Source organism: Bos indicus x Bos taurus, chromosome 19, assembly GCF_003369695.1.
Source record: "Bos indicus x Bos taurus breed Angus x Brahman F1 hybrid chromosome 19, Bos_hybrid_MaternalHap_v2.0, whole genome shotgun sequence".
In the NCBI taxonomy this organism is placed as follows: Eukaryota; Metazoa; Chordata; class Mammalia; order Artiodactyla; family Bovidae; genus Bos; species Bos indicus x Bos taurus.
Window position 1 is genome coordinate 27,478,537 of NC_040094.1, and position 24,017 is coordinate 27,502,553.

Here is a 24,017-nt window from a genome sequence, read left to right on the forward strand (position 1 = left end):
CATCCACTCGCCCCTCCTGCCCGATCCAGCCCAGGGACCAGCATCTCCTCTCCCCCTTCCCATAAATGAGCAGGCCACTAACTTGGTTGGCACCAGTGTTTTATTTCAGGGGGAAGGGCTTGAAGGCCCAGGTCTGTCCTGTGCACTCCTGGGGCCTCCAACCTCTCACTTGGCCTTCGGGTTACGGAACTTGCGTCCAGCAAAGACAGCCTTGTCCCCAAGAGCCTCCTCAATCCTGGAAGGCAGACATGGTCAGGGCTGTGATATTCCAACCCAAAAGCCCTCAGCTCCTGATGCCCAGGCTCACTGTGCCCACGGTACCTCATGAGCTGATTGTATTTGGCCAGACGCTCTGAGCGGCATGGGGCACCAGTCTTGATCTGAAGAGAGAATTCCAGGAGTTGCAAGAGATTATTAGAGAGAAGGGATTGCACCTGGCCCCGAGGGAGCAAACTGTGGTGGTATTCAGCTCCAGGGCAGGGGGCCAGGAACCCCAAGAAAACTCAGATACTGGGCAAAGGAGGGCCCAGGAGTACCTGTCCTGTGCAGAGCCCCACCACGAGGTCAGCGATGAAGGTGTCCTCAGTCTCTCCAGAGCGGTGGCTCACCATCACCCCCCAGCCGTTAGACTGAGCCAGTTTGCAGCTGGGTGGAGAGGACACTTGATAAGGCCTGGTGGGACTTCCTCAGGGTGAAAGCCAGGGGCTGAGTGGGGCCTTTCCCTTTTATTTTGGGAGAAGGGAGATGTGTTGGGAGGGTAAAGTTCTTGGGGAAAGAGAGAAGGGGAGATTCCTGATCTTAAATTTGGATTCCTAAGATGCTGGTGGGAAGAAACAGAATCTGGGAGATGGGGATGGCAGGGGTGGGGATGGATTGAGGCAGGGTGACAATGACAAAAGTTCCGGGGTCAGGTCAGGAGTTAGTCAAAAGTTTGAGGTGGAGAGGGTGGGGTGGGTCAGGAGCCAAGCGAGAGTCAGACCTGGAGTTAGTGGACAAGAGGGTAGCTGGAAAGGGTAGAGCTAGGTGGAAGGAGGCCATGATGCCCCAGGCCAGGAGGCACTCACGCCTGGATGGATTCAGTCACCGAGCCAATCTGGTTGACCTTCAGCAGCAGGCAGTTGCAGGCCTTCTTCTCCACGGCCTGGGCAATCCTTTTGGGGTTGGTGACTGTGAGATCATCCCCCACGATCTGGATGTTGACCCCCGAGAGGAACGAGGTCCAGGTAGCCCAGTCATCCTGGTCAAAAGGATCCTCAATGGACACCACTGGTGGGGGAGGGAAGCAGAGTCGGGTTAAAGGTCAGAAAGGCCTCACAAAGGGGTAATGGGTCAGAAAATTACAATGGGGCTAAGGATGGGAGGGACTGAGGTGGTGGCAGAGGAGGGGCCGAGGCCGGTGTGCTGTGCAGCTGCTGCTGACTTGGGCAGGAGCAGTGGAAGCCGGAGTCTCACCAGGGTAGTTCTTGATGAAGTTCTTGTACAGTTCGCCCAGCTTCTCTCCACTGATGTGCCGAGCAGGGTCGTCAGGTGACTTGAAGTCGAGATCGTACTTCCCATTGCGATAGAACTCAGATGCTGCTACATCCATGCCAATCACCACCTTGTCGGGGTAACCAGCCGCCTGGATGGCCGTCTTCAGCAGCTCCAGGGCTGGGAGAGGGCAACGGAGGACTTGAGGCTCCAGTGCACCCCGTCTCTGTGGGGACCCCCAGGGTCCTGCCCCTCCAAGTGCTCACACTGACCTTCATTGTTCTCCAGGATGTTGGGTGCAAAGCCACCCTCATCACCCACATTGGTGGCGTCCTTCCCATACTTGGCTTTGATGACCCCCTTGAGGTGGTGGTAGACCTCGGCCCCAATGCGCATGGCTTCCCTGAAGGAGCTGGCTCCCACAGGCAGGATCATGAACTCCTGCATGGCCAGCTTGTTTCCAGCATGGGAGCCCCCATTGATCACATTGAAGGCCTGAGACAGGGAGAGAGTGCTCAGAACCTGGGCCAGTTTCCAGGAATCAAGAAAGGACTGGAGTGGGGGGGGGGGGTGAGGTCAACATGGAATCCTGGATCCCCTACTTACTGGGTGGTTTAGGATGAATAATTTTATTCCTCAGAGCCTCTGCCCTCATTTTCATAAAACGGGGATATCACCTGCTTACCTGCAGGATCTTAGGTGGAAAATTAAGAGAAGTTGGATACAGTTCTTAGCATGTGCACCTAACATTGACATGGCACTTACTACAGGCCAGGCACTGCTCTAAGTTCTTTACATATATTTTATTGGCTCATTTCATTCTCTAAACCACCCTGTAACTAGGTGCAGTTTATTGTCCTTCACTTTACAGATGAGAAAACTGAGGCTCAGAGAGGTTCAATAAACTTGCCAGAAGTCACACAACTAGGTAAGAGACAAGACCAGGATTCGAACCTAGCAGCTTGTCTCCAGAGCTCAGGCTCTTATACAATCTGCCTAGTGAGTAACAACAAATGGTAACATTATTGTTGCAATTAAGTTCAAAGGGTTTCCAAAAAGAGCAAATTTGGTTTTATAAGGATTAAAGAAGACACAAAAATAAAATGCCCAGATCTTTGCCATGAAGAAGCGCTCCATCCGATCTGGGGTTGGGGCACAGCAGAATGAAAAAGTGGAGTAACTAAGCCTGGGATTGGAATGTGAAGGAGCCAGTTACATCTAGGGAAAGAAGCAGAGAGAGGCTGAAGGGAAGGTTTGGATTGTGGGAAAGGGGAAGGCTGGATGGCAGTAGGAGAGGTTCCATTTCAGGAAACTGTTTCTTGGAAGCTGGGTCTGGAAGGTGGATTTTCTGGGGGCTGCCCCTGCCCTCCCCCAATGGGTGGAGTGCCTGTGGGTCGTGGCCGGGTGGCTGCACTCACAGGGACTGGGAGGATCAGCTCTGGGTTCCCTGCGAGATCTGCAATGTGTCGGTAGAGCGGCACCCCCTTCTCAGCTGCTCCAGCCTTACACACGGCCAGGGACACGCCCAGGATGGCATTGGCCCCAAACTTGGCTGGAGGAAGCAAGTATAAACTGTGAGTGCTCCACCTACAGGGTTTAGGGCTGTCTCCCAGAATGTCCCCTCTGGTCACCCCAGAAAGAATCCAGAGCTCCAAACCACTGGGCACTGAGTAAGTTAACATATCTCTTCCCCACCCCACCCGGCCCCAGGATCCCCCACCCTAGGGAAACTTGTCAACTTCACATCTGTGTCCACAGCCCGGCCCAAGCCTGGCATGGGGCAGGCATCAGGAAATGCCTGGGAGATGAGTACAAATCCCGCCAGTTACACTGTGCCCCAAAATGCGGGATGCAGAAATAATCCTAACCAGACCTCAGGCCATAGTCCTCCCCCACCCCGCCCCTGCATTCCAGCCCCGACTCCTGCCCCGGCCCCCACAGCCCATCCCCTGTCCCTAGCCCTTCACTCACATTTATTCTCTGTCCCATCCAGCTCAATCATAAATTTGTCAACTTTTTCTTGATCCACCACACTTAGTTTCTGAAAAGGCAAGTTTAAGGAGGGGAGAGCAGAGGTTAGATTTCTTAGGAGTCAGGATGTGAGCTAAAGGAAAAAGACGGTGCTGGTATCAGGGCAGAAGGCTTGGTTGGCCAAGCCTGAGCTTCTGGGGATGAGGCAGCAGGTGAAGGAGTGCGTCTTCTACTTGCCTTTTCCAGCAGCGCAGGGCCGAGGGTCTTGTTGATGTGTTCCACAGCTTTCAGGACCCCTGGAAAGGCCGCAAAGCAGAGGGTTCAGATCTCCTATGCAATCAGGTCTCTTCCCGTGGCCCCCGGCTCCTGGAGAACTTTCAGTTTCCCTTCCTTTTCTGATGCCCAACCTTTTTGGCACCAGGGACCAATGTCATGGAAGACAGTTTTTGCATGGACCAGGCATGGAGTGGGGGTACGGGATGGTTTCCATATGATCCAAGTGCATTCTATTTATTGTGCACTTTATTTCTAATCTAATGTTGCCAGTGATCTGACAAGAGGTACCAGTCCGTGCCCTGGAGTTTGGGGACCCCTTCTCTACCTTATGCAGACATTTCATGCCACATCCTGAAACCCCCCTTGCATATGGCTCCTCCAGCCTTGGTCTTTCCTCACCTTTCCCCAGGTAGCGAGACTTGTCTCCATCTCTTAGTTCCAGAGCTTCATAGATACCTGTGGAAGCGCCACTGGGCACAGCTGCTCGGAATCGGCCTGGGATGGGAGGAATTGGAAGATCACAGAGAGTCCCATTCACCTCCAAAGGGCTGAGGTCTCCTCTTGCAACCCAGAGACAGGGGGCAGTGTAGAGAGACAATAGCTCCTCACTGTGGGGTGGGGAGGTGGGGTGGGGGGCGGAGTCAAGCTGGAAGAGCAAGGCCTGGGGAGAAGTCTGGAGAAGGGGATTCCAGAGAAGAGTGGATGTGGCATGCAGCTGGGGAGCAAAGGCAGATGGAGCTGGGGGTCTTCCCAGGTAAACCAATTCAATAGCCCTGGGTTACCCTTGGCCGTGTGCAGGTCCACCTCCACAGTGGGGTTGCCCCTGGAGTCCAGGATTTCCCGGGCAAAGATTTTTTGCATGGCCATGGCTGCAGGGTGAGAGGTGTGAATGAGTATGGACAGCTGATCCCTTAAGAAACCCCAAATCCCTTGCCCTTTAAGAGTCTTCCCCACCCCAAGGAGGCAGGTGCTGGAGCTAAAAATACCCCACAAAAAGGTCACAGACCAAAGTGGCAGGCGCAGCCCCCTCCCCCACTCAGAACAGCTCCTATTCCACCCTCCCATCCTCAGAATACCGGGCCTCTCTTTTAAAACTCCACCACTTGCTGAACCCCATCTCCCACAAAGCTGCACTATGCCTTCTCCCTCCACCCCCTGGCCAAATACTCTGTTCTCCATGGCTTCCTAGCCTTTAAAGCCTCTCCTGTTACTTTACCTCACTTTTCCTGCTCCTCAGCCTTCTCCAAATCCTCGGGGGCCCCAAATTCCACCACCTGGCTCCAACTCTAACTCCCCTTCTCCGTCATCTCTGTATGCCTCTCTTCACAGTCTCCTTTTCCTATCCTTGGGTACCCCCATCCGGTATGCTCCAGCCCCTCCAGGATTCTTAAGCACAAGCTGACATTTCCTCCAGGCCAGCACAGCCCTCATCCTTTACCACCCCCATCCCCTGGGGCTGGAAGATTCACCAGACCTGGGATGTCTTCGCTGGGCTCTGAGTCTAGGTGGCAGCTGGGACAGTGTCAGCTCACCCCCTCTCAGGCCAGGCATTTATCCCGGAGCCACCCTGTACCCCAGCCAGCCCCGCCTCTCCCCCTCTCCATCCTCCCCCTGAAGCTGGGCTGGCAGCCAAGTGCCCACTACAGCCTAAAGCAGAACCTTTTGGCCCTAGGCACCTGCCCCCTTCCCAAAAGGTCAATGACTATCCCCTCCTTTCTCTCTATTCTCCAATAAAAGTCCTTATTTTTAATTTCATTCCTGGGGAGAAAGAAGAGAGGGGCTTCAGAATGGGGGGGAGGGGTCTCTCCCCGTGTCAGGGTTGTATTCCTCTTTTGCAAAGGTTAAAGAGGAACTAGTGCCCTTTAGGAAAGGCCAAGAGTAACCTGAGCCCTACAGGGCTGGGGAGGGGGCCTGGAAGAGGGGCTGCAGGAGTGACATCCATAGCTCACTTGGCGGGCGGGGGACTGCCTCTGACCTCAATGGGAGCTGGGGAGGGGGTTCCGGCCGAAACCAGAGCTCTAAATTGAGCTGCCCACTCAGAAGGCGAGAGGGTCTCACCTCTCAGGGTCCTCATGGCGGCCTTTCTCCGCTCCACCCCATCCTACCCTCTCCTGGCCGGCGAGGGGAGGGGGGAAGGGGGGGAGGCAGACGAATTTAGACAGGCCCTAGGAGTTGGCGCGGCGCCCTGCTGATAGCGCTGGGACAGCACTTATCGCCTGCGTGGAAGCTGTCAGTCAGAAGCCCTTTCTCCACCGATCGCGACGGCGGGCGCTTTAGGGCGTGATCCCAGCTCATCAATGAATGGTGCTGAATCAAAAGTGACCAAAAAAAAAAAAATGAATGGACAGAGGTGAAGTGCCCCTTTCTGAGTGTCTGACCGCCGGGGGCCAGTCGGGTGGGCCTCTAGCATGGCGGGGAAGTGGGTCTCTGCACTCTGTGACTCTCTCCGTCTCAGCGGGTGCGGCGAGAGTAGAGTCAGCCCTGACTTTGGCTGCAGCCCTGGCCGGGAGCGGAAGGCATGCGGGTTTCAAGCCGGCTGGCCGGCCAGCGGGCGAGGGTCACCGGCTTCTCGGCTCTTCGCCCCGGACTCGTGAGACCTAGCCTGCCGGGGCCGGAGCCGCCGGCGCCCGGTGACTCACCCCCAAGCTCTCTCCCGAGCTCCCCTCCCCGCCCTGCCCGGCGGTGTGTCTCCCAGGCTCCTCGCCACCATCCCCCGCCTTATCTCTGGCCGCTCCCTCTCGGGAGATTTCCACCCTGGGGTAGGGGGTGCGGTAGGCCAGAGGTCAGGATGGCGGGCGGGGAGCGCCGCCACGTGCCCGCCTGCGGCCCCGCCCGAGCTGGCCAGTGACTCAGCCGCAGCGGCTGTCGAGGAACACCGGTCGGGGGGCGTCGGGTGCTCCGGGGGCTCCGAGCGGCCGCGCCTGCTGCGGAGGACAGGAGGGAAACTAAGCCCCTTCGCGCCCGGGAGGCGCCCCTCCCCCGAGGGACCGGAAGCGGCCAAGCCCCTCAGCGGCCCCGGCGGCCAGCGCGAGCTAGAGTCACCTAAGCCGGACTCCGGGTCCTGCCCCACCCGCTTCCCGGTGGACAGCCAGCGAACTCATCGCACACAAGTTCTTAGCCTAAGTTTTACTGAAAAAGAAAAAAAAGAAAAACCCCAAAGGGCAAAGTTGAACGGACTTCCCCCCTCTTGAAAAAGTTGCAATCTTGAGAAACCGCTTAGTATTCTTCCGCCTTGGAAAATAGGCCCGCCCGTCTGGCCCCACGGTGCTCAATGACCTCTGCAGACACGGGCCAAGGGGCACAGCCGGTGACCCAAACTGCTGACCGGGGTTCGGGCAGGGCTGGGACGTGGAGTGAGGGATGAGGCTGGAGCTGATCCAGTGAGACACAACCCCCTGGAGTCGAGGTGGGCTCCAGTGAGTGCCGCTTGTGCCGCCCGGGCAGATGCTGGGGACAGAAGTCTCCCTGGTGGGTACCCGCCTTCAATTATGAAGACGGCCGGGGATATTTGGTCAAATTTCCCTTTACTGCCTTATTTCTTGAATAAATAAAATCAAGAGGGCAGAAGCGGCCAGGCACACGCCACGCCTCGCCTCCGCCCCTTCCGCCCGGCGGGAGACACGTCCCCGGCCTGCCTGCCTTTGCCGAGGGTCCAAATCCGTCCCGCTTGGCGCGCCGGGCGCGCGCCCGCGAAGCCCGCCGCCTGCCCCAACCGCCCCATGCGCTTTCCTTCCCGGCCCGGGCGCAGGCGCGGGCGCACGCGCCCCGCCGCCGCCCGCCGTTCCTGCCCCCGGCAGAGGTGGGGGAAGGGGGAGTCGTTCTGTTTAACCCTGAATTACCCGAATCCTCCTTAATTTGCTAAATTTGCAGTTTGCTAATTCTTACTTCTTTCACTTTCCTTCTTCCCTCTGGCTCACTCTATTTCCCTCCACTAAAGTCTGATAGTTAGGCGGAGTGGAGCGGGCCCTAACCTTAACCCATCCCCACCCACCCCCATTCTTTTTGCCTCGCTTTCCATCGGACTCTGCAAATTTTGCAATAGGGGGAGGGATTTTTTAAATTGCATTTGCAAAGTTCGGTATCTGGGCAGGCAAGGGGAGGGAGAGAGGGAGTGGGGAGCAAGCCCCGCCCCCACCGCCCTTTGCAAATAAAAATCTAGGGGGGTGGGGAGGAGCAGGAAGTGGCGGTGCGAGGGCTGCTGCACAGCTAGCAGAGCCGCGGTCCGGACGGCAGCGCGTGCCCCAAGCTCTCCGTCTTCCCCCGCCCGCCAGCCCGAGCCCAGCCCGCGGCCCCAGCAGCAGCCCCGAGAGCAGCCCCAAAAGCAGCGCCATGGCCGGGTGGAACGCCTACATCGACAACCTCATGGCGGACGGGACCTGTCAGGACGCAGCCATCGTGGGCTATAAGGACTCGCCCTCCGTCTGGGCCGCCGTCCCCGGCAAGACCTTCGTCAACATCACGGTACTGAGAGGCCTGCACAGTCCTGGGGACTGGCCCGGCTTGGACCCTGAGGGAGGGACTCGGTTGGGGGCGGGCGCGGTCTGCGGAGGGCGGCGAAAGGCCGTGACCCGGTCCTTGCCCTGGAAGTGGCGCGAATGGCGGCTGCACGTGAGCGGGCCCCTCCATAGCCCCCTGAGTCCTCCGCCCCGGGCGGCGGCGCCCAGCCCGCCCGCCGCCCCGCTTTCCGCGACGGGGCGTTACATCCGGGGCACAGGGCGGGGAGGGTGCGCCGCCCGGTGCGGCGGCCCACTTCCGCCTCCTCCAGGGCGGGTCGGGCACGCGCCGTAGTTTCTACCCGGGATTTTGATTGAGAAGGGACTTGGGGACCCCTGGCTCCACTTCCGGCCGCCAGCTCGCGCCCCTTTCACTATTGTTCCTCTGAAACGGGAGGGAGCCCCAGTCGCATGGCCTGGGTCCCTAGCCCGACCTCCGTGGTTTCCCTGCCCCTCCCAACCCCGTTAGAGAGGGCTAGGGCGCCACACGACGACCCCTTCCCCGCCAGTCGGCCCGTCGGACTCAGCAATCCTGGGAGTCCCTTTGCCCTTCCTTCCCGCCATCCGGCAGGGCCTGGAGCAGGGGAACTTTGTGAGAAGTTCTAGGACAGTAAAAGTGAAGGAAGAAGGGATGACTACTGCTGTCCCCATCACCACCTCCCCTGTCCACACTGCCCGGAAGTGGGGAGGGGGAGCGGAAGTTCGAAAGGGGGGGAAGGGGATTTCCGGGCGGGAGGGGACCGGATGTGGGGATTTGGGGTGTAAGGGGGAGGGGAAGATACGTTCCCCGGGGTATCTAGACCCGAGAGCTGGCTTGTCGGGTCTAGCCCCAGGCCCCCTCCAAAAGTTCTTCAACTTTCCCTGAATGCCCCCAGGCATCTGCTTCCTCATCTTCGAGCATAGATACCTGAACCTAAACTCTAGGTTACTTAGAGACCCAGGCGTCCGGGCCCCTAACAACTCCTGCAGAACCTTTGACCAAATAAGGGCAAAGTTGCTTCTCCTGCTTTGCCCGCCCCCTCCCTTCCCCTCTTCGCTTCTGCTTTTCCTGAAGGAGAGTTCTGAGCATCCAAGGCTCTCCACTCCATTCTCTTAACTGGTTTTTAGCCCCATTTATTTACTGGGTTTGCTTTGCCTATTAAACGACATCTAAATCGACATCTGAGTCAGAGGACTGTGTTGTCCCTTCCTGTTACCATTCTCTAGGTTTCAAAATCATATTTTTGTGCACTTCCAACAATCCTGAGTTTCTCAAATTTCACGAATGTGTACAAAGCACATAACATACACCTCTCACCCCAGGGGGCTTAGCTTCCTTGAGAAATGGAAGGCAGGTGGGAACTTTGGTGTATCAACTAACTTGCTGGGTGCTTGGTTCCCTTTTCAGCCTGCTGAGGTCGGTATCCTGGTTGGCAAAGACCGGTCAAGTTTTTTCGTGAACGGGCTAACACTTGGGGGCCAGAAATGTTCTGTGATCCGGGACTCACTGCTGCAGGATGGAGAATTTACCATGGATCTTCGTACCAAGAGCACCGGTGGAGCCCCAACCTTCAATATCACGGTCACCATGACTGCCAAGAGTAAGTTCTTACCCATTCTCTAGCTCCAAAATCCCTAACGTACCTCCTTTTGTTAATCTTTTGGGTTCTTCTGTGTGGATCACTTAGTATGAAAGGATCAAACCAGGTTTCTACTCCCAGCCTGCCGGATGCTGGAGCATCGAATTGTTCCTCTAGTTGTCTCAGTTCCTCACCATATGTATAAAGAAGTTGAACTGTATTACCTCTTAAGTTCCTTCTTACCTTGAGCATTTTCAGAGGAGAAACTCTGTTTTCTTGGAGGAGGTAAAAGGTTCATTGTAAGTCAGCATTCGCTGTTGTCTTTTGAGCTCTTTTGTGAAAACTTGGAGGTGGCCTGCTAATCCACAGCCATTTCTAGCCTGAACACATGAGTCAACAGTCCGGGAGCTTTTGACCCCTAAATTTTACTGTGCTCCTTTCCAGCCTTTAAGCTTGATTTTCCCCTTTTGAAAAGACCTATTGTTTGAGGGTGACTGACAGCCTGCCTGTGTGTGGGGGGTTGGGAGAGATGAGGTTGGGTTACAGCCCCCAGGGTTGGACAGCTGCTGAACAGCTGGCAGGGGGTGGGGTGGTGACACCTGGGTCCTAGCCTCCTTTCTCTTCCTCCAGCGCTAGTCCTGCTGATGGGCAAAGAAGGTGTCCACGGCGGTATGATCAACAAGAAATGTTATGAAATGGCTTCTCACCTGCGGCGTTCCCAGTACTGACCTCGTCTGGCCCTCCCCTCACCACTCCCCACTGCTTCTGCACCCCTCTCCTTCCCACACACATACATACACCATTTTTATTTTTTGGGCCATTACCCCACACCCCTTATTGCTGCCAAAACCACATGGGCTGGGGGCCCCGGGCTGGATGGACAGACACCCCCTGCCCACAACCCATACCCCTCCTGTGTGTGGTTGGAAAACTTTTTTGTTTTTTTGGGTTTTTTTTCTGAATAAAAAAGATTCTACTAACAAGGTGCTGTGTGGTTTTAGCCTGGGTGTCAGGATGGAGGACAGCTCTTGTGACCTGCCTCCTTTATCCTGGCTTGGGGTTAGCAGCAGCAGGAGGGTTTAGGGCACTACAAAGTCTAAGATTTTGAGTTTCTTGTTTTCATGTCCAGGATTAAACACCTGGCCAGATTGGCCAGGCCTTCTACACTAACCTATCCAGCCCTAGGTCCCCAGTGTGCTAGCTGAATTGGTGGATAATGGAATAGAGCCATCCAGACCAGAGAATGGGTCCAGGCCTGCGGGCAAGGCAGAGCCAGTTGAGTCATCCTCATGTGTGGGTGGGGCTCTCCCTCTCTGAGTCACAACAGATGCCTACTGGGGCTGTCCCCAAGACTGCAGGTTAGCCTCCCCTCCCCTCCCCACACGCCCTTGGCCCTGTATGGCAGAAAGGGGCAGGTCCCCAAAGGATAATAGGTTTCCCTGTGTGAGAATGATCTCACCCTTCCTTAGTCCACAAAAACAATTTTATTAACCCAGTAAGTGAAGACCCTGTCCCTTTGTACCCCCCAACCCCTTCAAAAGGATGGAGCTGGGTAAGGGGAGAAATCTGGGGTGGAAGTGTCTCCTATCCTCAAAACCAGAAGACTGGAGAGGGGAAGAGGGGCTGTGCAAATAGGTCATCAGAGGTGGTGCGGAGGGGAGTATTAAACCAGGATAGCAGCAGAAGAGGTAGAGGGTGAGGGGTCTGTTGAAGACCCAGGAAAGACAAGGGGCGCTGGAGCTATAGAGCCAAAGGAGGAGGGAGGTGTGGGGCTGGAGCCCAGAAGAGGGGTCCGTTCTGAGGCAGGCTGGTCCCTTGGCTCCCCTTCCTCATCACCCTCTTGCCCTTGGCTTTCTTCCTCCTGCTCATCATCCCCAGGACCCCGATGCACAGGCTGCTTGCAGATGGGGCAGGTCTTCCGGGTTTGAGTGAGCCAGGGGTCCACACAGCGGCTGTGATAAGCTGCCAAGAGGAATGAGGTGAAGCACCTGACGCCTGCTGGGGGCCTGGGGACATGGGCACAGGAAGTGAGGGCCTCACCGTGAGCACAGGGGAGTACCCTCAGCTTGTCCCCATCCTCATATTCATCCAGGCAGATGGCACACACATCATACTGGTCTCCTAGTGGAAGAAGAAAGTCTTTAATTTACAGAGCCATTCTGAACCAGGGCCCACAGGAAGTCACTCTGGGAGGCCTGTGCTAAACCTGCAAGATATTTTTCTGTCTCTAAAGAGCCAGAGGAAGAGCTAAGACAGCATGGGTGGAACATGAGGAATCTGGGGTTAGTAGGCACAAGCAAAGAGACGCAGAGGTAAGAAGGGAAGTGGGTTTTCTGGGGGTTGGTGTGAGTGGAGAGAGAGTGGGAGGAGAGGAAGTGGGGCGGGGCTTCTGCCATAGCCTTATAAGGACATTGGAGGCTCCAGGCCTGAAGACCCAGCCCCTTCTTACCTGTGCCTTCCTTCTCTGGCAGCATCTTCCCCACTCCTTCCATTTTTCTGCTTTATCCACCTTCTCTCTTACAAGAAAGGTCCTCCATCTTTCCCCCTCCCCCAACTATTCCATTTAATCATCTTTGCTTTCCACCTCCTGCTCTAAACCTGTTCTGTCCTTTTATGTACGGGTTAAAAAAGGAAAGATGGCATCTCAGACTGACATCTCCCTGCCATCTCTGCCCCTTATCTCCTGGGCTTCAACTCCTTCAGAACCAGGTAAGTGGTGGGAAAGGCCTGCTCTTCTTAACTCTCCTCACCCTTCTGATAGTCATGTGTAGGGATCTGTTTCAGCTGCTCTTTGGTCAGTCGATTCCGCTGGAGCCGTTTCCTATGCTGGATGCAACGAACTATCTGGTGAAAGGGAGTGGATGCATCAGTCTTAGAAGAAATCTGGACAATCCAGTACAAACCATCCCTGTCTTGCAACCCCAGAGCCAATCTGGCTTTAAAGGCCTTGACTCTTCCCATCTTGGTCCCTGAGCTACTCACCATCACTGCTCCCATGGCCAAAACCAGCAGTCCTACAATCCCTGTGAAAGGGATGAGGTAATAGCCCAAGGGGAAGCTATTGTCTGGGACGAGAAGCACCCGAGCCCTGGGAAAAGGAAGACCAATATCAGAGAGGCGGAAAAGGCAAAAGCACAAAGAGGGACAAACTGGCTCTGGACAGGGCGGGTGGGGATGGGGGAGAAAGTACCAAGAGGAAGAGTATGATGGGCCTGAGGCTGAATGGTTGGGGCACAGGCTTGGGCTCCAGGTTGGCATGGAAGTGCTGAAGGAAGAGTAGGAAGGAGGGACAGGTCCTACCCCTTCTCGTAGACAAAGAGGGCACGCAGGTACTCGGAGCTCCTCTCCCCAATAAACACAGACGGGATCCAGATCTGCTGCTGGATTTCCTCTGCAGGGATGAGGGCATTACACTGGGGACCCAAGCTGCCACACGAATCCTTTGACTCCCTTGCCCCATCCCACCCAAAGCACTGATTTCCCTAAGGCTCCACCCCTCCTGCCATCCTCTCAGTCTAAGCTCTACTGAAAATGCAGCTGTCCAGCCTTACCACTATTCCACACCATGTTCAGAAGTTCATTGGAATTCACATTGTGTACCACAGCTGCACCATACCCAGCCTTCTGAGCATTTAGGACCTAGGGAGAAAAGGCAGATAAGAAACCGTCATGGGCATTGCCACCTTTTGTTCCTGGTGCTCACCCTCCCAGCTCCCACACCACATTCAGCAACCTTGAGGTCAAAGTTGCAGTCGAATCTTCGAAGCAGTGCAATAAAGACTGACCCGTTGACCGGGGCTGGGGGTGGTGGGGCAATGGGGCTGCAGGCATTGTCTGGGTGAGCCTCCACAAGGAAGCCCTGGGGAAGAAAAGCGAACAACAGTTGGATCTCATCTCCCTAGGTTCTGCTCCCCACAGGTTCCACCATGCACACTGGCTCCCACATCCTGCACGTCCTCGTTCCTGAGGTTGGTCTGAGCAACCACACCAAAGTCGGAAATCTACCTCTTAACCTTCTGAAGATGCAATTCTGGGCAAACAACAGCCCTTTACTAGATTCTGCATCATCCCTCTCTTTCCCACATGAGCTAATCTGTACCCCAACTCCTGACTAATTCTTCGGCCTTCCAGTTCCCCACTCACTGTAATTCGATTCTCCATTCATCCACATCACTTTCTCAAGTTATTTCACATTCCCTGCTCTAGTACATACTTGTTTAAAAAAACACAAATGGAGGTATTTGCGCTGAGCCCCCTGTTACCAAACTCAATTATAATTTTAGCTTCCCCCAAGAATGGAATCTTAAACCAGTCTATCTGGAGTTACATGGTCAGCATTAGTGAGGTAATCTGCCTGATAGACCCTTTCTGTCCCCTAAAGCAAGGTGATTTTGCCACAAAGAAATCTTTGCTGGTATAATTTCCTTGTCCCACCCCTTTCTGCCTGTAAATCTTTCATTTTGTATAGTTCTTCAGAGATCTATCTGCTGGGTGGAATGCTGCCCGATTCATGGGTCATTAAAAGCCAGTAAGAGCTTTAAAATTCAGTCCTGCTGAATTTTCTCTCTTAACACCTCCCTTTAATTTTCCAATTACCCACCTTACAAACAATACCGGTATATATGGCCCAACTGAGTTCTTGCTATATGGTAGTCTGTGAAAAAGTCCTACAAAACTGCTTTTCTAATTTAATCCTCCCAATAATCCTGTGATAACTTCTATTATTTTCCCATTTTACAGTAAAACAAACTAAGGCTCAGAGAGATAATTACTTGTCAAGATCATAAGGGCAGTAATTGGCTCTAGAGACCCTACTGATAAGCACCACTAGCCCTACCTGTTATCTTAGTCCACTTTCAGTTTCCCTTCCAAGGCCCAGAGTTCTAGGAGCAGACTTTGTCTTTTACCTCCGGATTCTGGATTCCACCACACTAAACGTGCTCTTGCACTTAGTTCCTAACTTGACACTTTTCCCACTAACAGCTTCATCCAAGAAAGGCTCCTGAACCTCTACCCAGGAGAGATAATTTAAGGACACAGGAAAAAGGGGGAAAAAATCACCTGAAGTCCCTCCTGGCTCAAAGCAGCCCCAAAGAGAGCTGGGAGGTCTGCAAAGTCCATGCTGGCATTGTGGTCCGAGATCTGCGGACAAGAGTCCGTGTTGGCACTTTAGTCTGCAACCTCTCCCTTCAGCGTCCTTCCCCCATTGGCCCCTCCGACTCACCGCTCGAATGAGCCCTCGGCTGGGGGCCGCTCCCCACAGCACAGTGACCACAACCACAGGAAGCGGGAAGGCCGCAGGGTGCATGGCAGCGGGAGGAGAGGCGGAGGGGGCCGCGTCCGGATAACAGGAACAGAAACGGAGTTCTGCGCCCTCTCTGGCCCTCCTTCAGGATCCCAGGGGTCCAACCACCCCCAGGTCCCACTTCCCAGCTACATGGGGGCTCGGGGAAGGACCTCCGACTCGGGGAGTGAGGTACCCAACTAGTCTATTGGAGCTGGGAGGGAGAGACTAAAAATAATCCTTTTCTGGTATAGTAATAAAACTGGGAAAGGGAACGGAGACCAGCACAGGTGACAGAAAAACTTCTGGAAGGGTGGGGGAGCTCAAAGGGGCGGGACTTCCGGCCAGGTGGGCCGTCTTCCCATCCCCTGGAAAAGAGTTTCCGGCAAAGAAAGTCAGGCCGCTTCCAGCATTGGACGCTCACGACTAAGGACTTCCGGTTCTAAAAGACCGATTAAAAGAAAGGTCAGAGGTGGAGGCAGTGCCTGTAGCGATGAAAGGAACACCGATGTACCAGATGACTACTTAGTCGTCTCCCCGCTAGTGCCTAGGACCCTGCAGCACCCCGGTTTACAAACCTGTCCTCCTGGCCGCCGCGGTACCTTCAAGTCTCGCGAGAGGCCTCAGCACCTTTCCCCCCCACCAGCTGACAGCTTCCTGTATGTATGGCGAGAGACCGCCTAATTCTGACTCGCCTAGCTCAGTCCATCTCGCGAGATCTTCAGATACCCTCCTCTCCGTTTTCCCGCGATTCCAATTCGATAAAAATTGCGCCTTAGCTTCGGCTTCCAAAATCAGCCACACCCCTTCCCGCACCCGTTCTTGAAGCTCCTCCTTCAGCTCCGCCTTACTCCCGGCCGCCTTTGCGCTCGCGCCTGCGCCTGCGCCAACTTCCAGCTAGCGCTGGACCTGAGAGCCGGAGGGGCGTGCGCGCGCGCCCTCGCCCCTGTTGCGCGCGCGGTGTCACCTTGGGCGCGAGCGGGGCCGCGCGCGCACGGGACCGCGAGCCGAGGGCCATTGAGTGGCGATGGCGGCGACGGCGAGTCCCGGGGCTTCTGGGATGGACGGGAAGCCCCGTACCTCCCCTAAGTCCGTCAAGTTCCTGTTTGGGGGCCTGGCCGGGTAAGCTCAGGCCCCAGGGATGGGACAGGAGGAGGAAGGGACGGGTGCAAGGTACCGGGCCCGGTTCTTCTTTGGGTGTGTTGCAGTGAACCGAGCTGACACGGGGTCAGTGCCGTCCCCATCGTATTGCAAGATCCTTGATGGACTGCCAGGATCTTTTCACCCATCGCAGGGCGCCTTTGGGCTGCATGCACGACCCCCACAAGACCACCTGAGTTTCCCAACCCATTGCTTGACTGCGGGACTGTATGGGGTTTCAGGTCATTGCATGGCTCTTGCTGGACTGTATGGGGTCCTAGATCATGAATGCCCACCTCTCCTTGGGTTGGACTGCACGCAATCCCGGGGTCACTGCTTGACACCCTTGTTGCTGTGTGAAACGCTTTCATTGCATGGTCCCTTCTGGACTGCTGGACTTTTAAGACCCATTGCTCTTGATACAGGTAGAGACTCTTGTACACATGCCCACCAGTTCCTGAACTCTTAATCAATGGCATGGCGGCCCTGCCCTTTGTGACCTCTTGTCGCTGGGCTCCAAGGGACTTTGGTAGATCTGAGACACCTAGCCGTTGATGCTACCCCTGTCTTCCCCCAGGATGGGAGCTACAGTTTTTGTGCAGCCCTTGGACCTGGTGAAGAACCGGATGCAGCTGAGTGGGGAAGGAGCCAAGACACGAGAGTACAAAACCAGCTTCCATGCCCTCATCAGCATCCTGAGGGCAGAAGGGCTTAGGGGCATTTACACCGGGTACTGGGGCCAAAGGATGGGGTAGGTTGTGGGTTGACAGCTCTAGACCTGGGCTTGACTCACTGACCCCTTCACTCCACCCCATCCCCCCCAGGCTATCAGCTGGCCTGTTGCGCCAGGCCACCTACACTACTACTCGTCTTGGTATCTATACTGTGCTGTTTGAGCGCCTGACTGGGGCTGATGGTACACCCCCTGGCTTTCTGCTGAAGGCTGTGATTGGCATGACTGCAGGTGCAACTGGTGCCTTTGTGGGAACACCAGCTGAAGTGGCTCTTATCCGCATGACCGCTGATGGCCGGTGAGTTGTAAGTCTGAGCCTGCCCCCAGCCCCATTCCCTGGAATCTAGTATGAAAGAAGTGATTTCTTATCCTAGATCTAGGGCACAGCATTCACCTGTTCACAGCATTCTGGCCTCCCTTTCTTTGCGCCTGTGGGGGCAGAGTGGTCTAGCCCGAACTTGGCCTCTCCCTGCCTTCCCTCCAGGCTTCCAGTTGACCAGCGTCGTGGCTACAAAAACGTGTTTAATGCCCTGTTTCGAATTGTCCAGGAAGAGGGGGTCCCCACACTATGGAGGGTGAGTAGAGGGGCTGGAGACTTAGGGGACCTGGGGTCCAGTCTTGGACATTTCTGACTCCCCCTCCATCTCTCACCCCAGGGCTGCATCCCTACCATGGCTCGGGCTGTCGTCGTCAACGCTGCCCAGCTTGCCTCCTACTCCCAGTCCAAGCAGTTTTTACTGGACTCAGGTGAGACCCAGAGCTGAGCCCTCAGCTCCCAGCTAGTCTGGACCAGCTTCGAGCTGATTGCCACCTCCTGCTCCACCTCCCCCAGGCTACTTCTCTGACAACATCCTGTGCCACTTCTGTGCTAGCATGATCAGTGGCCTGGTCACCACTGCTGCCTCCATGCCCGTGGACATTGTCAAGACCCGGTGAGTATCTGGACAGTCTGGACAGACCTGGGCCTGGAGAGGGATGGGAAAGGCCCTCTTATGTCCTCATGTCCCTGCCTCCTGTCCTTCAGGATCCAGAACATGCGGATGATTGACGGGAAGCCAGAATACAAGAATGGGCTGGTGAGGAACCAGAGCCTGGGGCTTGGGCTGCAGGATTGGATGCTGGGGGGAAGGGGGAGAAGGCGGGTAGCTGGGTAAGAGGAAGAGGACCCCAGAGGCCAGGTCCTAGCCTCAGTGCCCTGCCTGCCTTCCTGTCTAGGATGTGCTGGTGAAGGTCGTGCGCTACGAGGGCTTCTTCAGCCTGTGGAAGGGCTTTACACCATACTATGCCCGCCTGGGCCCCCACACTGTCCTCACTTTCATCTTCTTGGAGCAGATGAACAAGGCCTACAAGCGTCTCTTCCTCAGTGGCTGAGGCGGGTGAGGGGCCTGGAGTCGCTGTGCTGGGGCTTCATCTCACCCCCTGCTCCTACAGTCAGTGTGCCCCCCAACCCTGGGGGCCTGGACTCTGCTACCCTGGGCCCCTCTATTTATTTTCCCAACACGGTGTGGTTCCCTGCTCTACGGTTAAAGACTTTGGTCTGTCCTGCCCAGCCCCAGCTTGCCCTCCTTGCCCTGATCAGCATCATCTCTGTCCCTGGCTATACCTTGGAAGCTCACTGGGGATTTCTGGGGCCTCCTTGGATATTAGTTTCAGGGCACATAGGACAGCAGAAGCCCCTCCCTTCTCAGTGGGGAAACCAAGGCAAGGCTGAAGGGACAGGAGAGAGCAGAAGCCGTCAAGATGATCAAAGGTCTGCAGTAGGAGGACGTGGCCCTTCCTCCCTCCACCTCACTGAGGACATAATCAATAAATTGGATTGCTGACACCACCCCCAAATCTGGAGAGTTGTGGGCACAGGACGGGGAGGAGACCGGACAAACGAGCAGATGCTCCTGGAGAATAGGAACTGGAGTTTGTAAGAAAAATTATTAAAGAAAGAGCACTCACGGTTTTTATATAAGTGTTATATATAAATCAGTCATATTGCAGTAGCTGACGTATGAGAAAAACCCAAACTCCAGTCTTCCCAGCCGCTCCCCCAAGAACTCGGCAGATGCCCAGGTCGTCTCATGTAATCCCCAGGAAAAGCCTTGGGGGTCTGGTGACTGCTTCTGCAGCCTGAAGAAGGAGGGATTACAGCCTAAGAGGAGAAGGCTGACCTTTGAGGTGGGAGGGAGGGCGGGGGCAGGGCATGGAGTGGACACAGTCAGGCCCCCAGAGCCTGGAGGCTTAGGAAGGGGAAGATGTTTGCCAGAGACTTGATCTGGGCCACAGGCTGGGGAGGGTGATTGCCTTCTTTGTTTCTTTAGATGTGGGATACCAGGCCCTGCCCTCAAGAAGTTTAGAAACCTCTTGGGACATAAAAGGACATAGGAAGGTCAGTTGGAAGAAGAGCCTGGTGCTTGAGGCCTGAAGGCTTCTCCGGAGCCAGGCCAAGGGACAGGCAGGCAGCAGCTGGGAGCTGTCCCCTTGGCAGAACCCATCAGTAGAAGCAGAAGTTGAGCTCAACAGCCTGGCGGTGCAGCCCGGCCCTCCCACCTCTGCGTCTTGTCTTACCCACTTTGCACACATGCTGGCCTGGGCCACAGGAGCTGCTTAGGGACGCTTGAAGCCTGGATCTTGTCCTTAATGAGTTCCAAGTCCAGAGGGGAGAGTGACATGGAAACTGAGAGTCACCAGCAGACCATTGCAGGGTGACATGAAACACCCAGGCTGGTCTGGGCCAGGAGAGACTGCACAGTAACCGACTGTCAGGGAAGCAGGGCGGGGAAGCATTCCTGGCCCTCTGGGAGCAAAGGCTTAGAGAAACTCTGAGGAGCCGGTAATCTCTGCAGAGTCTAATAGCTGGAGCACAGGCAGTGAAGTGTTTGCTGGGAGAGGGGAGGCCGGACCGTTAGGTGGGTTGGTGCACAGAAGTCGTCGGTGGCCAAGCTCAAGAGCTGTGTTCTATCATGGGAAGAGTTCAAAGCAAGAAAAATGTCAGCGTTTCACATTAGGAAGATTCTCCCTGCACCACCCAAAGGAGGAGGGGGTCTCCCTGGAGCCAGAAATGCTTAGCCCTCACTCGCATTCTCTGGACCCCAAGTCTGGGCTTGGGCTAGAGGCAGGAGAGAAAGTCTACGCAGCATGCTAAGGGGAATGGCGGAGCCCAGGGCACCTGGGAAGAGAAGTGGGCTCCGTTTGCCTGCCTCCTGGCTTGACAGCAGGAAACCTGAGAGTAACTCAGTAAAACCCACCAAAATGGTGCTCGCTGCCAGGCCCTCCCCTGCCCTGTCCTGCCACTCTGGGCACAGCAGGAGAGCTGTGTTTCTGGTGCCCCCCGGTGCCAGGAAGCACCCACCTGGCCTAGTACTGCGGGCTGCAGGCAGATACCCTCAGTAGCATCCCTGAGCTCCCAGGAAACTTCTGATTCTTGACTTGGAACTTGCTCGCGGTGGCCTGGTTGTTGGTGACCCCTGGAGGAGAGAAGGAAGGCACCCCAGGCAGGGGAGGCGCAGGTCAGGACTAGAGCTTCTGAGCAGTGCAACTAGGGTGGGGCAGCTGGGGCCTTGGGAATGCTGGTGAAGGTGCCCCAGCCTTGTTTACCTCTCCCAAAGAAACAAAATTCCATTTTAAAATTATGTTTATTGTACAAATAACATTACGATGGTGGAAAACTAGAAAATGGTAAACAGAGGGAAAGAACAGAAAACCACCCCTATTTATACCATACAGAGATACTCAGGGCCCACATGTTGACACATCTCTTTCCAAGTTTTCCTCAACAGGTACACTTGGGAACCACCTTTACAATGTTATTTGCTCTTTCCTAAAACTTCCCCAAAGTGGTAGTAATAACCCAGTGGTCTGGGAACCCCACCATCCATCCAGCATATGGAGCTCAGTTCGGTGACCTCCCCTCCAACTCCTCCATGATTTGTTGGGTCTGCAACTGTGTGCAGGGGAGACTCCTGATAAAGGCACAGTAATGAAGACCTCCTTGACCCTGTGCTCCATACCCTCCCGCCCCCTATTAGACCCCAATAGGAGAGTCTATCAGACTCTGTCTCGGGGTCCCCAAACCACCCACCCTCAGAGGCTGTGGCCAGAGTACCTAACACCCACTGTCCCCAACAGATCCCCACCACGACCCAGGCTCAGGGCCGAAGGCCGCCGACCTGCCTGCAGAGGCCCCATGCGGCCATTAGGCCGCACCCACAGGAAAAGGCTAGAGCGGAAAGTGGGAAGTAAGCCTTGGAAGAAAAGCAGCCAGGCCCGGTGTACCATCACCTGCCTTCCCCTCTGCAGCTCCAGGTGCGCCGTGTGGGTGGCCGTGGCCAGGGCCCATGGCTTCACCTGCTGGACCCAGCACAGCAGCAGGATGAGGATCACAGAGGCAACGAGAAGCCAGAGGAGACCCAAGATATAGAAGCCCAGGAACAGACAGCAAGAGTCAGAGCTGAGAACAGGGTTGTTACTGGAACTAGCCAATCCCTGGACTTTCCAGGGGTTGTCAGATTCAGAGATGATGGTTATGGTGGATTCCAAGATAGTGGGGAGTGAAATGGATTCTGTGGAGGTTAAGAATATGGTTGGTTGTAAAGTCTCACTTATGGGTTCTGGGGTGGTCGGGGTAGTGGGCTCTAGGGTGGTCGGAGTTGTGGGTTCTGGGGTGGTCGGGGTTGTGGGCTCTGGGGTGGTCGGGGTTGTGGGCTCTGGGGTGGTCGGGGTAATGGGCTCTGGAGTGGTCGGGATTGTGGGCTCTGGGGTGGTCGGGGTTGTGGGCTCTGGGGTGGTCGGGGTTGTGGGCTCTGGGGTGGTTGGGGTAGTGGGCTCTGGGGTGGTCGGGGTAGTGGGCTCTGGGGTGGTCGGGGTTGTGGGCTCTGGGGTGGTCGGGATTGTGGGCTCTGGGGTGGTCGGGGTTGTGGATTCTGGAGTGGTTGGGGTTGTGGGGGGCTCAGTAGTGGGGTTTAGAGTTTTGGAGGAGGTGATGGAGTCTATAGTAATCGGGGTCGTGGTCAATTTCTTAACTGGAGGCAAGGAGGACACTTGACTGCCTGGCGAAGTAGGCGATGTTAAATAGAGCAGGTCCCAGTGCGTGGTGTGGCTAGAGAGGCTGCTTACAGTGTTCACAACAGATACCTCCTGTTCGTCTTTGTCTTCATATTCATCGTACTCCAGGTTGTCCCTGTCACCAGGGATGTTGCAGCCATCACCCAAGAAGTTGTAGACGTACATGCCATTCATATTGACACATCGAACGCTCTTCACATCGGGGGTCATGGCCTTAATGTCCACATCCTCCTCCCATACGTACACGTTGCTGGGGTTGTCCTGCAGCCAGCGGCTGAAATAGAGGATCCCACAGTCACAGGACCAGGAGTTGTTATGGAAAAAAGCGTAAGGCAGGAGGAGCATCCCAAAGAAGTCCGTTGGTATTGTGCGCAGCCTGTTCTTTTGGAGGTAGAGGGTGTCAAGTTCCTCCAACCCTTTTAGAAGCTCAGGGGGCAGCTCTTGCAAGTCGTTTTCAGCCAGGCTGAGCTTCTTCAGGTGGGGCGTGGGCACCAGGAGCTCAGGGGGCAGAGTCCTCAGCTGGTTTCCGCGCAGATAGAGCTCTTGGAGGCGGCTCAGGCCATGCAGAGTATCAGAAGGCAATGAGGTCAGCTCGTTGAAGGACACGTCCAGGATGGAGAGAACTGGCAGTGCCCGTCCCAACTTGGGCAGGCTTCTCAGCTTATTGTGGGCTAGATTCAGGACCTCCAGCCGTGGCAGTTTCGCATCTGCCTGCAGGCTGGTCAGCTGGCTCTTACCCAGGAACAGCTCAGTGAGCTGGGACAGATTCAACACGGATGCCATGGAGAAAGTGCCCAGGGGGTTCTCACCCAGGTGGAGGATGGCGGTGTCCGCCGGCAGGTCTGGAGGCGGTGCCTTCAGTCCCTTATTTTCACAGTTCACTTCTACCTGGCTGTCCTTGTTGCCGACTTCACAGATGGGGACAGGGTGTGAAGGGCTTGGCAGCAGGAGCAGCAAGAGGAGGAGGGGCATGGTGACCTGTGGGCAAGGGGGGCTTGAGTGGGCACCCCTCGGGCCCCCAGCAGTATGCCTCCAGGCCCTGGCCCCCACTACAGCCTCTAGGATTGTTCCAGAAACTCAGCTCCCACACTTCTCTCCCTTCCTTCCCCTCTCCTCCCCTTGTCCCGCAAAACCTAAACTACTAGCTCCAGCCCTTGGCTGTTCTCTCTCACTCAGGCCCTGGCCTCCCCGAGCCCTGGCCCCAGCTCACAGACCGGCAGAAGAACCTCCGGAGACACAGAGCTTCTTCCAGGGTGTGACTTGGTCCTTCTGTCTTCCAGCTCCAGGGAGGGCCTGGTTAGGGGCAGGAAGAGGGTAGGGATGGGGAGGAAATGGCAGCCTGATATGGGCTCCCAGAACCCGGGAACAGCCTCCATCCTGGACACAGGCCCTTATCACATCCTTCCACAACTTGCCCTGAGCCCTTCTTTTGGCTCTGTTCTTGCCTGCTCTCCTCCTACCTTGGGGAGATTGGGGGTGGACTCCAACCACCACTCGCTTCCAGGCTTTAAAAACCTCTCCAGCTGCCCCCCTCATTTCCCCTTCACAACTGCATTCTTAGAATTGCCTACTTTTAACCTGGCCTCCCTCTCACTCCTCACCTTCCTCTAGGCTGCTTCCCACCTGCCCCCTTCTCCACGGACTCAGTTCTTGCCATGTACTCCTGACCCTCTATACCCACCCGACACGCTTTCCTCCACACCATCTTGTTTTCCGCAGCCTGCACACCTGTGGCCACTCCCACCTTGGGACTCATGACAGTAATTTTTTTCTTTTTTAGAGCTTTTTTTTTTTAAATTTATTTTTGATTGAATTAGAGTTGGTTGACGGGTTGTGTTGTTCTGCTGTTACCACAAGTGACTCAGTTATACACATACATACATTCTTATTTATATTCTTTTCTATTATGGTTTATCCCAGGATATTGAATATAGTTCCCTGTGCTATACAGTAGCACCTTGTTGTTTATCCAATAGTAATTTTTTCTTGGTTTTCTTCCTGCTTCTCTAGCTGACCTTTTTCAAATCTTCTTTGTGGAT

The 24,017-nt window shown here is 55.5% G+C and overlaps 5 protein-coding genes across 11 annotated transcripts; 2 read left to right on the top strand and 3 right to left on the bottom strand.

The window, feature by feature from the left end:
- Positions 1-82: 82 nt before the first annotated feature.
- Positions 83-6,019, bottom strand: ENO3 (enolase 3). 3 transcript variants are annotated; one of them, XM_027518251.1, is made up of 12 exons: positions 5,776-6,019; positions 4,500-4,586; positions 4,117-4,212; positions 3,679-3,737; positions 3,442-3,511; positions 2,889-3,022; positions 1,743-1,965; positions 1,453-1,650; positions 1,065-1,266; positions 537-645; positions 322-380; positions 83-235 (listed from the first exon to the last, which is right to left on the bottom strand). In XM_027518251.1, exons 1-12 carry the CDS (start codon positions 5,789-5,791, stop codon positions 166-168), a joined length of 1,323 nt encoding a protein of 440 aa, XP_027374052.1. In that variant the 5' UTR covers positions 5,792-6,019; the 3' UTR covers positions 83-165. The 3 variants fall into 3 exon arrangements, with proteins under 3 accessions (XP_027374052.1, XP_027374053.1, XP_027374054.1); XM_027518252.1 differs by lacking the exon at positions 5,776-6,019 and adding an exon at positions 5,192-5,297; XM_027518253.1 differs by lacking the exon at positions 5,776-6,019 and adding an exon at positions 4,934-5,015.
- A 1,443-nt stretch (positions 6,020-7,462) lies between these two features.
- On the top strand, positions 7,463-10,752 carry PFN1 (profilin 1). Its single transcript, XM_027518269.1, has 3 exons — positions 7,463-8,178; positions 9,598-9,790; positions 10,400-10,752. The coding sequence occupies exons 1-3, from the start codon at positions 8,047-8,049 to the stop codon at positions 10,495-10,497; spliced, it is 423 nt and encodes a 140-aa protein (XP_027374070.1). The 5' UTR covers positions 7,463-8,046; the 3' UTR covers positions 10,498-10,752.
- Positions 10,753-11,234: 482 nt separating this feature from the next.
- On the bottom strand, positions 11,235-15,906 carry RNF167 (ring finger protein 167). 4 transcript variants are annotated; one of them, XM_027518256.1, is made up of 10 exons: positions 15,632-15,906; positions 14,994-15,495; positions 14,831-14,911; positions 13,503-13,628; positions 13,321-13,408; positions 13,070-13,160; positions 12,752-12,857; positions 12,520-12,613; positions 11,810-11,890; positions 11,235-11,731 (listed from the first exon to the last, which is right to left on the bottom strand). In XM_027518256.1, exons 2-10 carry the CDS (start codon positions 15,075-15,077, stop codon positions 11,433-11,435), a joined length of 1,050 nt encoding a protein of 349 aa, XP_027374057.1. In that variant the 5' UTR covers positions 15,078-15,495; positions 15,632-15,906; the 3' UTR covers positions 11,235-11,432. The 4 variants fall into 4 exon arrangements, with proteins under 4 accessions (XP_027374057.1, XP_027374055.1, XP_027374058.1 ...); XM_027518254.1 differs by having other exon boundaries at positions 14,994-15,901; XM_027518257.1 differs by lacking the exon at positions 14,994-15,495 and having other exon boundaries at positions 15,632-15,838.
- A 20-nt stretch (positions 15,907-15,926) lies between these two features.
- Positions 15,927-18,881, top strand: SLC25A11 (solute carrier family 25 member 11). 2 transcript variants are annotated; one of them, XM_027518260.1, is made up of 9 exons: positions 15,944-16,175; positions 16,771-16,923; positions 17,018-17,224; positions 17,411-17,501; positions 17,583-17,673; positions 17,759-17,858; positions 17,951-18,002; positions 18,142-18,302; positions 18,574-18,881. In XM_027518260.1, the coding sequence occupies exons 1-8, from the start codon at positions 16,081-16,083 to the stop codon at positions 18,295-18,297; spliced, it is 945 nt and encodes a 314-aa protein (XP_027374061.1). In that variant the 5' UTR covers positions 15,944-16,080; the 3' UTR covers positions 18,298-18,302; positions 18,574-18,881. The 2 variants fall into 2 exon arrangements, with proteins under 2 accessions (XP_027374060.1, XP_027374061.1); XM_027518259.1 differs by having other exon boundaries at positions 15,927-16,175; positions 18,142-18,881.
- Positions 18,882-20,530: 1,649 nt separating this feature from the next.
- GP1BA (glycoprotein Ib platelet subunit alpha) lies at positions 20,531-23,402 on the bottom strand. Its single transcript, XM_027518250.1, has 2 exons — positions 23,193-23,402; positions 20,531-22,956 (listed from the first exon to the last, which is right to left on the bottom strand). Exons 1-2 carry the CDS (start codon positions 23,352-23,354, stop codon positions 20,998-21,000), a joined length of 2,121 nt encoding a protein of 706 aa, XP_027374051.1. The 5' UTR covers positions 23,355-23,402; the 3' UTR covers positions 20,531-20,997.
- Between the last annotated feature and the right edge of the window lie 615 nt (positions 23,403-24,017).

Bases quoted from the DNA above. Each gene is read 5' to 3' on its own strand.
- ENO3 (XM_027518251.1), bottom strand. The intron at 1,651-1,742 runs GTCAGTGTGAGC...GCCCTCTCCCAG, and splicing joins CATCCTGGAGAACAATGAAG to CCCTGGAGCTGCTGAAGACG. The intron at 381-536 runs GTACTCCTGGGC...TTCTCTCTTCAG, and splicing joins TGGGGCTCTGCACAGGACAG to ATCAAGACTGGTGCCCCATG.
- PFN1 (XM_027518269.1), top strand. From the start codon at position 8,047: ATGGCCGGGTGGAACGCCTACATCGACAACCTCATGGCGGACGGGACC. The intron at 8,179-9,597 runs GTACTGAGAGGC...TTCCCTTTTCAG, and splicing joins AGACCTTCGTCAACATCACG to CCTGCTGAGGTCGGTATCCT. The intron at 9,791-10,399 runs GTAAGTTCTTAC...CTCTTCCTCCAG, and splicing joins GGTCACCATGACTGCCAAGA to CGCTAGTCCTGCTGATGGGC.
- RNF167 (XM_027518256.1), bottom strand. From the start codon at position 15,077: ATGCACCCTGCGGCCTTCCCGCTTCCTGTGGTTGTGGTCACTGTGCTG. The intron at 14,912-14,993 runs GTGAGTCGGAGG...TCTTGTCCGCAG, and splicing joins GCCGAGGGCTCATTCGAGCG to ATCTCGGACCACAATGCCAG. The intron at 13,161-13,320 runs GTAAGGCTGGAC...TCATCCCTGCAG, and splicing joins GAACATGGTGTGGAATAGTG to AGGAAATCCAGCAGCAGATC.
- SLC25A11 (XM_027518259.1), top strand. From the start codon at position 16,081: ATGGCGGCGACGGCGAGTCCCGGGGCTTCTGGGATGGACGGGAAGCCC. The intron at 16,176-16,770 runs GTAAGCTCAGGC...GTCTTCCCCCAG, and splicing joins CTGTTTGGGGGCCTGGCCGG to GATGGGAGCTACAGTTTTTG. The intron at 17,859-17,950 runs GTGAGTATCTGG...CCTGTCCTTCAG, and splicing joins GTGGACATTGTCAAGACCCG to GATCCAGAACATGCGGATGA.
- GP1BA (XM_027518250.1), bottom strand. From the start codon at position 23,354: ATGGAGGCTGTTCCCGGGTTCTGGGAGCCCATATCAGGCTGCCATTTC. The intron at 22,957-23,192 runs GTCTGTGAGCTG...CCTTGCCCACAG, and splicing joins CTCCGGAGGTTCTTCTGCCG to GTCACCATGCCCCTCCTCCT.